Source organism: Mastigoproctus giganteus, chromosome 9 (genome assembly GCF_048544385.1).
Source record: "Mastigoproctus giganteus isolate SK-2022 chromosome 9, ASM4854438v1, whole genome shotgun sequence".
Classification (NCBI taxonomy): Eukaryota; Metazoa; Arthropoda; class Arachnida; order Uropygi; family Thelyphonidae; genus Mastigoproctus; species Mastigoproctus giganteus.
In genome coordinates, this window is record NC_143583.1 from 158,758,672 (window position 1) to 158,771,289 (window position 12,618).

General features: G+C 36.7%; 1 protein-coding gene across 1 annotated transcript in view; it reads left to right on the forward strand.

The window, feature by feature from the left end:
* LOC150080841 (uncharacterized) overlaps positions 1 to 12,618 on the forward strand; it is an 852,072-nt gene that overhangs the window by 753,471 nt on the left and 85,983 nt on the right. Inside the window, exons 36-37 of the mRNA XM_090381010.1 lie at positions 475 to 619; positions 11,097 to 11,330. Of these exons, the coding sequence (XP_090237136.1) occupies positions 475 to 619; positions 11,097 to 11,330 (379 nt within the window). The remainder of the gene's footprint in view (positions 1 to 474; positions 620 to 11,096; positions 11,331 to 12,618) is intronic.

Below are 12,618 nucleotides of genomic sequence, written 5' to 3' on the forward strand. Positions count from 1 at the left end.
TGCAAAGGCTTGTTTGAAACTGAGTGCACCAAAATCAGATATGTTTCTTGGTTATAACTGTTGGACCATGCACAGATTGCAGTTAGTAATGAATTTCTTTGGACTTAGTACCATTTGATATGTGCAAGTTGGATGCACTTCTTCATTTATCTACATTTCAAGTAGAGCAGCCATTTTTGTTTGAACACTTAACATCGAACAAGGTGTACAACATTCTGTAACAAAAATAAAAATATTACATATGTGCTTTTATTCACTCATGACATTTTGGTAACATCTGTTGCCAACTTTTCAAATAGGCCTCATGATTGTCACTATCATCTTTTTAAAAAATCATATACTGTAGCAATTTACTAATTTAATGTTGCAAATATCAGCACTGAAGTAATAGTTGTGGTGTAATAATTAATGCAATTGTTGATTCCATTTCTACGCTTTGTTGTATAATTCAAATTTTATATTTTAACAATTTAGGGTTTCAATGGATATCCTGGACCAAAAGGAAGTAAAGGAGAAAATGGTGAATTTGGAGCAATTGGACATCCTGGATTAAAAGGACCAAAAGGTGTTGATGGATTTCATGGGTATCGTGGGTCTCATGGTCTTCTCGGACCTCGTGGTATGTGAAATTGTTCCTGCTTTGATAATGCAACCTTCATTTTAAATGTAGTATTTGGTATATCACTATTTTACAAGTGGGTTTTCTCAGGTACCAAGGGGATAACATCTGTTGTCCCCTTGGTACAACAGACGTCATATATTTATGATAAATTTATTTGGTACTTTCTGAAAATACAGGTAGATTGACTACCTGTATTTTCTGAGACATACCTTTACAATTCTATTAAAAATTAGGCAATATATTATCATTAATAAATAGTAGGATAATTTTATAGTAGCATTTGTTGTTCCACAAAAAATTGTTAGTCAGTGACAAAATTGGCAATTTTGGTATTCCTCAAGGAATGTGATTATTTTCTGTAGTCGTAATTAGATTTATGTCATAAAAAATTAATATGACAGTTGGAATAAAACTTTAGGGATTGATGCAATCGCTGGTGTAACTGCATGATCGAGGAAATGAAGTTATTTCTTATAAAAATAATTTTATTGAATGAAAAATACTTTGCAGTGCATCAGCATTGATGAAATGCCACTTGACTGCAAAGTGGCATTTTGTCAAGGCATTCTTCTTGTCTCCACTTGATTTTCTACTCTTGCACTGCTTCTATTGGAATGAGCAGCAGCTTGGAAAACAAAGTGTTGGGTATTTCAAGGATTGCTGGGAGTCATCGTGGAACAAGAAAATACACAGGCTGTGTTAGGGTAACTAAGAGTAAGAACAGGTGCATGTATACTTGCATGTCCACCAATGCTATGAGTTTAGTAAATAAAATTGATGAATTAGAAGTGCTGATCAAGACATCAAAGGCAGATATTGTTGGGATATCAGAGACATGGTGTCACATAGATATAAGCAGTGTAGAATTAGAATTTGGGGAGTACAATGTGTATAGAAAGGACAGGCAGGATAGGAACGGAGGAGGGATTATGCTGTTAGATAAGAAACACATAAAATCTAAAGAAGTGCATCCAGTTGTAGTGCACATGGGTGACATAAGCAGTGGTAAAGCAAAACTGAGAGTAGAAGTGCGTTATAGGCCTAATGACTCGGATGGGTACAATGAACATACAGAGAAATAGAGTGAGCCAGTAAATCAGATTGTCTCATAATGGGGGATTTTAACTTCCCAGATAGTGACTGGAACTTGTCGGTTGGTCACTCGCACACCTTCTACAGCAGTATGTTCAAGAGGCGACCAGAAGGAATAATACTCGTGATTCTTCATGCATTAAGAATCTGCAGATAAAGGAACCACTAAGTTGCAATGATCACAGTGTGCTAATGTGGGATTTACTCAAAGATGTAACTATCATCTTTGAGTAAATCCCTTCAAAAACCCTTCCCTTTGGTAAAGGGAAGGGTTTTTGCTTTCGTAAAGGTGACTACAGTTGTCTCACACAGTTTTTAAATTCTATACAGTGGGACCAACTGATGGTTTTACCAACAGAAGGTTCTAAATGAGAAGCATTCAAAGAATTAAACTTGGAACCTACTAGGCTTTTCATACCGATTGAGAAATATTGTTCAATATTTAGGCCTAAATGGATACCAGATTAGCTAATAAGACTCATGGAAGAGAAGAAAAATGCATGGGATGCATATAAATAGATGACTCTCAGCAGTCCTTGAAAACTATCAGGTGACACAGAAGCCTATGGTATGGTAAATATAAGCTGGTCTCTAATTGTCACAAAGGAGGTTAGACAGTCAAAGGTAGATTGCAAGAAATCCTTGGCCAGCTTTTGCTCTTGCAGACAGTCTGCAAGAAAAAAAGATGCAATGAAGAACAGCAAGAGTTCTTTACTTATGTAAACTCTAGAAGGAAGGGGATGAATCACACTAGTCCACTTTATATCAATGGTTCGACTGTTGATGATCCTTCTTAGAAGCTGACAAACGGAATGAGTATTTTGCATCTACATTCACACATGAGAAAATATTCAGGGAAAGGAATGCCAAAAGTTTATCAAACTCTGGCAGAGAGTAATAACTGAATGGGATCTATCCAGTTATATTAAAGGAGTCAGCAAAGGACATAAGGAAACCCATAACCATAATTATGAGAGCTTTCTTGGACTCAGGGGAGATTCCTATGGACTGGAGATGTGCAAATCTGTCCCCAATTCACAAAGAGGGATCAAAGGGTCAATAATTACAGACCTGTTAGTTTAACTTCTGTTCCAGGGAAATTAATGGAGGCACTGCAGGATCATCTAGACAAGACTGCAGTTATAGTCTTGTCTAACCAATTTGAATGGATACTATGATGTAGTCACAAATGAACTGGATGAAAAAATAATTTTGATATCATATATTTGGATTTTAGGAAAGCTTTTGAACATGGAAGACTGCAGTACAAATTGGACCTTATGGCATTAAGGACAAATGGCTGCTATGGATAAAGGGATGGTTGAGTGAGAGAAGACAGAGAGTGGTAATCAATGGATACTGATTGTCATGGACAAATGTTATTTGTGGAGTCTCCTAGGGTTCGTTGTTGGGACCATTATTCTTTTCTGTATTTATCAATGATTTAGGTTTATCAGGCTTAATGTCCAAGTTTGCAGATGATTCAAAGCTTGGTAGGGCTGTTAATCACACTAATGACAGTACATTACTGCAGCAGGGTCTAGAGAAGTTGAGCAGATGGGCTGAGGGGTGGCATCATAAGTTTAACATTGAGAAATATAATGTACTTCATATGGGTAGCATTAACCCCAGCATAACATATCAACTGTGTGGTAATTGTGCAGTGAGATGTGAAGTTTTCTGAGCAATGCAGTCAATCTGCAAGAGTAGCTCATGTCTAGTCAATGATATACAGGAATTTTTCTTGCAGGGATAAAGAGGTGATTATCCCCTTGTACAAGGCAATGGTCAGGCCACACCTTGTGTACTGTATACAGGTGTGGAGGCCTCATTTTAGAAAGGATGTAGAGTTGCTGGGCAACAAGATTGATGAATGGAACAAAGGGTTGCTGTTATGAAGAAAGGCTGAAGTTCTGCAAATTGCAGTGTCTATAGACTAAGCACCTGTGAGGTGATCTGATTGTGGTGTATAAGGCCTTGAATGGATTGAGCAGGTTCAATACTGATGGGATTTTTCCTCTTGCCCAGAGTAATCACCTGAGGCAACAAACTGAAATTGAGGAAAGACAGTTGCAGAATAGATGTGCAGAAATTTTCCTCTAGCCAGCAGATGGTTGATTGGTGGAACGAACTTCCATCTGACGTGGAAATTAACAGCTTAATTAATTCAAGTCAGAACTAGTCAAACATTTGGAGTGAATGGATTGGTGGAATGTGAAGGGGTGTTTTTTTGCTGATTTATGTATAAGTTTGCTTTCTTGTATTGTATGCTTCTACTAATGCTAATGTTCCAGGGAAAATAATGGAGTCACTTGTTAAAGAAGTAGTGACTCCATTATTTTTCCTGGAACATAATGGAGTCAGTAGTTAAGGAAGCAATACCGGATCATCTAGACAAGATTGCAATTATAGTTCAGACACAATATGAGGTAGTTAAGGGGGAAATCTTGCCTGAACAATTTGATTGGATAATGTAATGTGGTCAGAAAGGAACTGGATGCAAAAAATATTTTTGATTTCATATACTTTGATTTCAGTAAAGCTTCAGATACTGTTGCACATAAAAGACTGCTGTACAAATTGGAGCAATATGGCATTAAGGGCAAGTTGCTGCTGTGCATAAAGGGCTGGATGAGTGGTAGAAGACAGAGAATGGTACTGAATGGATACTGCTCTTCATGGACTGATGTTATTAGTGGAGTTCTACAGGGTTAGGTGTTGGGACCATTGTTCTTTTCTATATTTATCAGTGATTTTTGATGAAGGTATATCAAGTTTAATTCCCAAATTTTGCAAATGTTGGCAGGGTTTTTAATGATAGTACGCTGCTGAAACAGGGTCTACAAAATTTGGGAGATGGGCTGAGAGGTGGAAGCTGAAGTTTAAACAAATGCAAAGTACAGCATATGGGTAGCAGTAACTCCAGAGTAACATAACAACTGTGCATTACTACACTCAGGGTAGTGAAGAATGAAGACTTCAAGATAACTATGCAGTCAGATATGAATTTTTCTTAGCAGTGCAGGCAGGCTGCCAGAGCAGCACATGGGATCTTGTCAATGATATACAGGAACTTTGCTAGCAGAGACATGGAGGTGATTATCCCTTGTATAAGCAATGGTCAGGCCACACCTGAGTACACCATACAGGGCTGGAGACCTCATTTTAGGAAGTATGTAGAGCTGCTGGAATGATTTCAGAGAAGTGTGATGAGATTGGTGAGTGGAATAGGGGGGGGGGGGGCTCTTACCAAGAAAGGTTTAAGTTCTGCAAATTACAGCATCTGGAGACTTGGCACCTGCGATGTGATCTCATTGAGTTGTATAAGGCTTTGAATGTTTTGAGAAAGATAGTATTTTTCCTCTTGTTCAGATTATGCACTTGATGGGGCATAAATTCAAATTGAGGAAAGCAATTGCAGAAATTTGCATTTAGCCAGCGAGTTGTTGTTTGCAGGAACAAACTTTTACCTGTTGTTGTGGAAGTTGATAACTTAAATAGATTCAAGGAAGAACTGGACAAACTTCTGAAGTGAATAGAAAGGCTGGTTTTTTTTTGGCATGTTGTATAACCTTGCTTTCTTGCATCATATGCTAATCATACTTGGTAGTCATTGGTATTCACCTATACACACATGTGTGTATAAATGCCAATCAGTCTTCACAAGCTTTGAAACATTCTTTAAAATCTTGTTTTTTTTTTTTTTTTTTTTTTTTTTTGCACACGTAGTGTAATTTGTAGTGAAACAATGACCATGAAGCTTGATTTTCAATTTAGGGAACAGCCAGATGAAAGATGCTGCAAGATCTGGGGAATAGGGTGGATGCTGCATGGCTGTGATTTTTTTTTTGCAGTCAAGAACTGCAATCACCATGCAGTTCTTGACTGCAAAATCGGGCACATCGTCATGGTGCAGTATCCACCTGTCCTTCCACTTTGAAGATGACTTTTGAAGTCATCTTCACATCACATATCAAAACTTGAATGTAGTAAACAGCAGTGATACTTCTCCCCCTAGTCACAAATTCTTGGTGCGCTATGCTCTCATCAAAAAAGAAGCGATGATCATGACTGTGATGTTGTATTTTGTTGTACAAGTCTTTTTGGGCCACGAGAACATTTTTTGTGTCATTCTGATGAATTGCACCTTGGTGTCAAGGTCATAGGCAAACACTCAGCTCTCATTCCCAGGGCCACTTGTTTTAGGAAGCTCAAATCCTACATAGATTTTTCAAACAAAGCACCCTGTAATAGTTTTCCTGCAATCCATTTGATTGTCTAACAGCAAGTGCAGAACAAACTTTGCACAAATGTGATGCTGATGCATTCCTAAATCTTATGTCAGGATTGTATGTACTGAGCATAGAAACAAATTCATGAGCAATCTCAACAACAGTCATTCACCTATCATTTTTCATAAATTTCTTCACTTTCGTGGCATTTTCAATGTTTCATAATGTCAAAGAGTGTCTAATGAGAGGTTCATCTTACAGTTTTTCCTGTCCATTTTTAAACCGATTAAATCACTTGTAAACTTCTGTTTTTTTCAAAGCGTCATCTCCATAAACTTTCAATTATCTCTGTAGCACTTTTCCCAAAGTTTAAAGAACTTGATGTTAGCATGCTGTTCAAACTGCATAATTCTGCAATCAGTCAACTGTGACACTAAAGAGAAGTGGTTGAGCCAGTTCCCACTTGGCATGATGTGCACACCAAGGTTAACATCAACACCCCACAAAAATTTACAGCTTAGGGCAAACCATTTAAAATTTCAGCATGCAATTCTGGAAACTTTTTGAATGTACTATATATATATATAAGAAATGTACACCCAGGCACACCATTAGTTATAAATTTGTAGTGCTATATCATCAGCACTACAAATTTATAACTAATTAAAACTATGAAATTAATACTACAGCAACACACAGGTATATGTCACTGGTTCTATGACAAAAGGGGAGGGGGAACTTGACAGGCATTATCTCATTGAGATCATGCCTGTCGAGTTTATTTATCACAGCAATTATTTCACCCTTCCCTAGTATACATAAAGATGGGTCTCAGAACAAGTGCTCCTACCTAAGAACAGTCACCAACAATAATTACAGTTTTGTTAATTCCTTTCTCCTTCCCCCACACACAAAATAGAAAAGCTCCCAGAACAGTTTGTCAACATAAGTTACATTTTTTACAAGACTTTTATAATTTGTTTCTAGGGCAAGCACCCCTTTCTTCACTGACTCAAATTCTTGAATTAATGTACCAAGTATTAATTTAAGATTGGTACAATCCTTACATTAGGTGCAGAGAAGAGAATCGTCAGTTGAGCTTGGTTTGTTTACAAGACAAACCTTAGAATAAGTGCCACAGACTATACAAGTGACGAACTCATGACATCACACCTTAAATACTTGCAGGCATTTCCATCTGAGTCATGATATCCTTGGATCAAATAACATTATTTAGATAAATTTTTGGTTTTAAAAAAGTTTACAAAATTTTAATGTACAATATGTTACAGAAATTGAACTGCTATGAAAACTTTATCCACTAGTGAAATTAAGATTAAGCTACCAAAGTTAGTGGAAAGAATGTAATGCAGAAGTTAAGAATTAAATTTACAAATATTTCAGAAATTAATTTAAATAAATTTGAAGCAAAAAATTTGGCTACCAGAAACCTACCTGTAAATAAATTTGAAGTGATGGTCAATTTATCAAATGCAGAATTCGTGGGGATGTCAAAGACATGGTGTCTCTCAGATATAAGGGATGCAGAATTTGTGGGGATGTCAGAGACATGGTGTCTCTCAGATATAAGGGATGCAGAATTTGAATATGCAGTACAATATATACTTCCCCCTCCCATCCTCTCTGGATAGGAAGGGGGAAAGTTTATGCCTTTAGTTAAGAAGCACATAAAATTTAAGGCAGTAAATCCAGTTGACATGGGTGGCCAGTGTAATATCGAGTCTGTTTGGCATGACATAAGCACTGTTGAGTAAAAATTAGAGTAGTATGTGTTATAGGCCTAATGACTCTGATGGGTACAGTGAACAACTGTACAGAGAAATAGAGTGGGCCAGTAAATCAGAATGTTTTATAATGAGAATTTTAACTTTTCAGATATTGATTGGAATTTGAATTGATCACACACTAGCCAGACTTTTGTGGATTTATTGGATGACTGTTTTCTACACCCATGTAAGAAAGAGAACGAGAGAGAGAGAGAGAGAGAGAGAGAGAGAGAGAGAGAGAGAGAGAGAGAGAGAGAGAGTAATACTCTCTGATCTGATTATCAGCAGTGATTATTCATACATTAAGAATCTGAAGATAAAAGAACAACCTGCTGGCAGTGATCACAGTGTATGTGTTGATGTGGAGTTTACTTAAAGATGTAACTACCACAAATGGGAAAGGGAAGGAGTCTTGTTTTTGTAAAGGAGACTACAGTGGTCTCAGGCAGTTTTTAAATTCTCTACAATGGGACCAACTGAAGATTTTATCGTCCACAAATTCAAAATGGGAATTATTCAAGGAAATAATCATAGACATCTACTAGACTTTTCATACTAAGAAATACAGTTCAAGGCTTACTTAGACCTAAGTGGATGTCAGATGAACTAATGATACTCATGGCAGAGAAGAAAAATGCATGTGATGCAAATAAATTATCAAATGATACAGAAATCTACAGTAGATATAAACTAGTCTGCAATTAAATCACAAAGAAGGTCAGGCAAGCTAAGGCAGATTATTAGAAATCTTTGGTAAAGGATGCAAAGGCCTCTTTACTTAGGTAAACACTAGAAGAAAGGGATTGAATCACATAGTCCACTTGAAATTATTAGTTAATTATTTATTTGGTTTTTAGGAGCATTAGCAACTAAGGCCATATTGCTCCAGGATATGCGGTGGTCATTCCCTGACCTTTCTGCATCCTCCGTATTTGGTAGTGACGGGCTTAAACCCCAGTCTAATCAAGAAGCGTGTGCTACGCAATGCGCTCCTTCCCACCTGGCTACAGAGGCACCATAGTCCACTTGATAGCAATGGTTTAACTGTTGATGACAAACTGAATAAGTATTTTGCATCTGTATTCAATGAAGGTTCTTTAGGGAAAAGGATGCTAGTAGTTTACCAAACTTTAACAGGTAGCTAAATGATTTTGTGATAACTGAGAGCAAAGTGGAAAAGAAATCATTGAAGTTAATTTTAACAATTAACTTCAACAATTGAAGCTAACTGTTGAAATTAACTTCAATTGTTGGTACAGGTTGGTAGGACCTATCCAATTATATTAAGAGTGGCAGCAAAGGGGGCAAGCAAACTCTTTGCCATATTCGTGAGCATCTTTAGATTCGGGGAAAGTCCCCATGGGCTGGAGATGTGCAAATGTATCTCCAATTCACAAAGGAAGATCAAAGGTTGATACAAGCAGTTACAGATCTCTTAGCTTAACTTCTCTTCCAGGGAAAATAATGGAGTTACTAGTTAAAGAAATAATGCACCATCTTGACAAGTGTGCAATTATACTTCAGTTATAGCATGGATTTATTAAGGGCAAATCTTGTCTGACCAATCAGACAAGGTTTTTGTTTTTACTATGTTTTAGTAACAAAGGGACTGGATGCAGAAATAATTCTGATATCATATACTTGGATTTCACGAAAGCTCTTGATACAGTTACACATAAGGAACTGCTGTATAAATTGGAGCAGTATGGCGTTTGGGGCTCATGGAGTTTTGTCAATGATATACAGGAATTTTGCTAGCAGGGATAAGGAGCTGATTATCCCATTGTATAAGGCAGTGGTCAGGCCACATCTTGAGTACTGCATAAAAGTTTGGAGGCCTCATTTTAGGAGGGATGTAGAGTTGCTGGAATGGATATAGAGAAGAACAAGATTGGCAAGATAGAAGAAAGAGGTACTCTTAACAAGAAAGACTTCAGTGCTGTAAATTGCAGTGTCTGGAGCCTAGGCACCTATGAGGTGATATGATTGAGCTATTTCAGGCTTTGAATATATTGAGAAAGCTCAATGCTGATGGGATTCTTCCTCTTGCACAGACTGCACACACAAGGGGGCATAAATTCAAATTGAGGAAGGATTGATGATTGCTGGAACAAACATCTCTCTCTGTTGTTGTGGAAGTGGGTAGCTTGAATAAATTTAAGGAGGAACTGGAGAGGCATTTGGAGGGAATGGTGTGATATTTTTTTTTTTTTTTTTTTGGCTGATGCTGCATAAGCTCATACACTTGCTTTCTTGCATCACATGCCACTACTACTACTATTATTATTTTTTATTTATTTTATTTTTTTTTTTATTGGAAGGGGATGATTAGGTGAAATGGGAAGGGTTTTTTTTTTTTTTTGCTGATGCTGTATAAGCTTGCTTTCTTGTATAATTTGCCACTACTGACACTAATACTAATCCCTTATACTAATCTAGTTAATTGCTAGAGTCAACTTAAAACAAATCTATTCCCTGTGATTGCCTACAGTAGAATGTTGTTCGATACACTCACTCTTTATTTCTGATTTCCTCTAAATAAATAAGAACATTATCATTAAATAGTTTTTTCCATATTGTATTCTGCTTTATTTCATTCAAACTTGCAGCTGAGTTGTTAGTAGCAAATTTTATGTTACAATTTTTAATACTGGCCACTGTCTTATCCTAATCATCAAAAACAAAAACCCAATTTTTACTTCAGTAAAAACATGTACAGCAGAGTAAAACACACTGTGATCTATAGATTGTATGAAAACTATGTTACCAGCAGACAAGAAAAAGTGCTTAATTTTTACATCATCACTTAATAGAACTTCATTAGAAGGATGTGCAGGGGTATTATCTAACAATAAAAATGTCCTAAATTTAATCTGCTTTTAATTTTTGCTTTTGATTTTACAAAACAGCTGTGAAACTATTCTGGAAGAATATCAGAACTGTATCATTTTTGTTTAGGGAAAATCTCTGTTCTGAGAAAAAAAAAAAAAAAAAACAGTTTGAATAAGTGATGTTTTAGAGTAAACAAAACAATTTTAAGCTATATCCCATTGTGGTGACCATTCCTAATAATAATAATAATAATATCCTCAAAGTGAAAGCAGCTTGCTTTCAGAGCCAATATTTGAAAGTGACTCAACATGGTACAATCTAGTAATTATAGTAAACATAGTGTCCGAACTTAACAGTGTAATAAGGACAGCAATTCAGTCATTGAAGAAATGGTACAGGAAGTACCACGATACAGCTGAGGTTAATTTGTACTCCTTTAAGAAATTAAATTACACTCTCTGCAAATTGATTTTCACTATTCTCCAGAATTTTAATGTTTTAACAAATTTACTTTAATTCTTTCATTTATAGGAGAAAAAGGAGAAATTGGTGAGCCATTCAGATTGGAATATGTTGATTTATCTGGACCACCTGGTGATCCTGGACCCAAAGGTCCTCCAGGTTTTCATGGGTTATATGGTTTGCTTGGATCTCCTGGAGCTGATGGGCTTCCAGGTATGAAAGGTGAGCCTGGACATACTGGATATCCTGGTCTTCCAGGAATGCTTGGACCGAAAGGTATAAATGGAGAAAATGGACTTGATGGCAAGTATACAAAAGTTTGCTTCTTTCTTTCTTTTTTTTTCCCTTCTTTTTACTCAAAATCTGCAAAACTAAACAGCTAGGAGCAGAATATTTAGACATACAAAAATAATTTAAACTACTCTCAGTATACCTTTCTAAGTTGGACTCTTTAAAATTCACTTTTTTCAAATCTATTATATGTAATACAAACTGTCCTTGAATACGATTGCTCACAATATTGGTCTCAAATTTGTTTTACATCTAGAAAGATAAATCATATATCATTCAAAAAGTCTCAACATGAATTTGAGTTTATGATATTAACCAGAATTTATTGAGTTAATTTTTAAATATGAAATTAAGTAATGATACATCTGTGCAAATGACTAACTGACATAAGTAACAGTTTAACCAATAGTGTAATGGGGAGAGAGAGAGAGAGAGAGAGAGATATTCATGTCTGTGTTGTTATTACTTCTGGTGTACTTCTATTAACTATACTAACCACTAAACCAGAACATTAAATTTGAAAGTGTCTGCAATTCTACCCAGACACGATAGGAGAGAGTACATGGTGAGAGCCTTGTCAATTAATTCGGCCCTGGAGCAAATATGCAAGGCTTAAGGGGTAGAATTTTTTTCAGTCTGATCTGTGCTTGTTAACAGGAGAGACTGTTTCTACAGGGATGGGATACACTTAAATATAAAGGGTGCAAGAATATTTGCTGATGCTATCGAGGCAGTGTTAGGTGGGTCGGAAAACTGCTAGCTTGGGGGGTTCACAGACTAAAGGGTTAAAAGTAGCTGCTTCTATTAGAATAAGCAGTGGCCTGGATTGTTGTGGGTTTCGGGGACTGATGGCAGTCATCGTGAAACAGGTGGGTATATGGGATGTGTTAGGGTAACTAATAATAAGAATAGGTACATGTATATTTGCATGTATATCAATACTACAAGTATAGAAAATAAATTTACCACAGGGACTCACATCTGGTGAGTATGGGCTTGGCAAACCCAGGGTACTGAGCTGGTTATCACCATTCTTCTCTTTCTTGCTTTCTTGGTGATTCCCCACTTCTGACTCTCTCTCTCTCTCTCTCTCTCTCTCTCTCTATATATATATATATATATACACACACACACACACACACAGGGTGATTCATTACCAGTGCGACAACCTTGCAGGAGGACGAAGCACAAAGACAAATCGGAATCACATAGCATTGCAGGGTCCGAAATGCCTTCGTCATGCAGTAGAGGACGTTGAATGGGAGGTCGCGTGAACAGCGATCCCGCTGGAAGTCAGCAT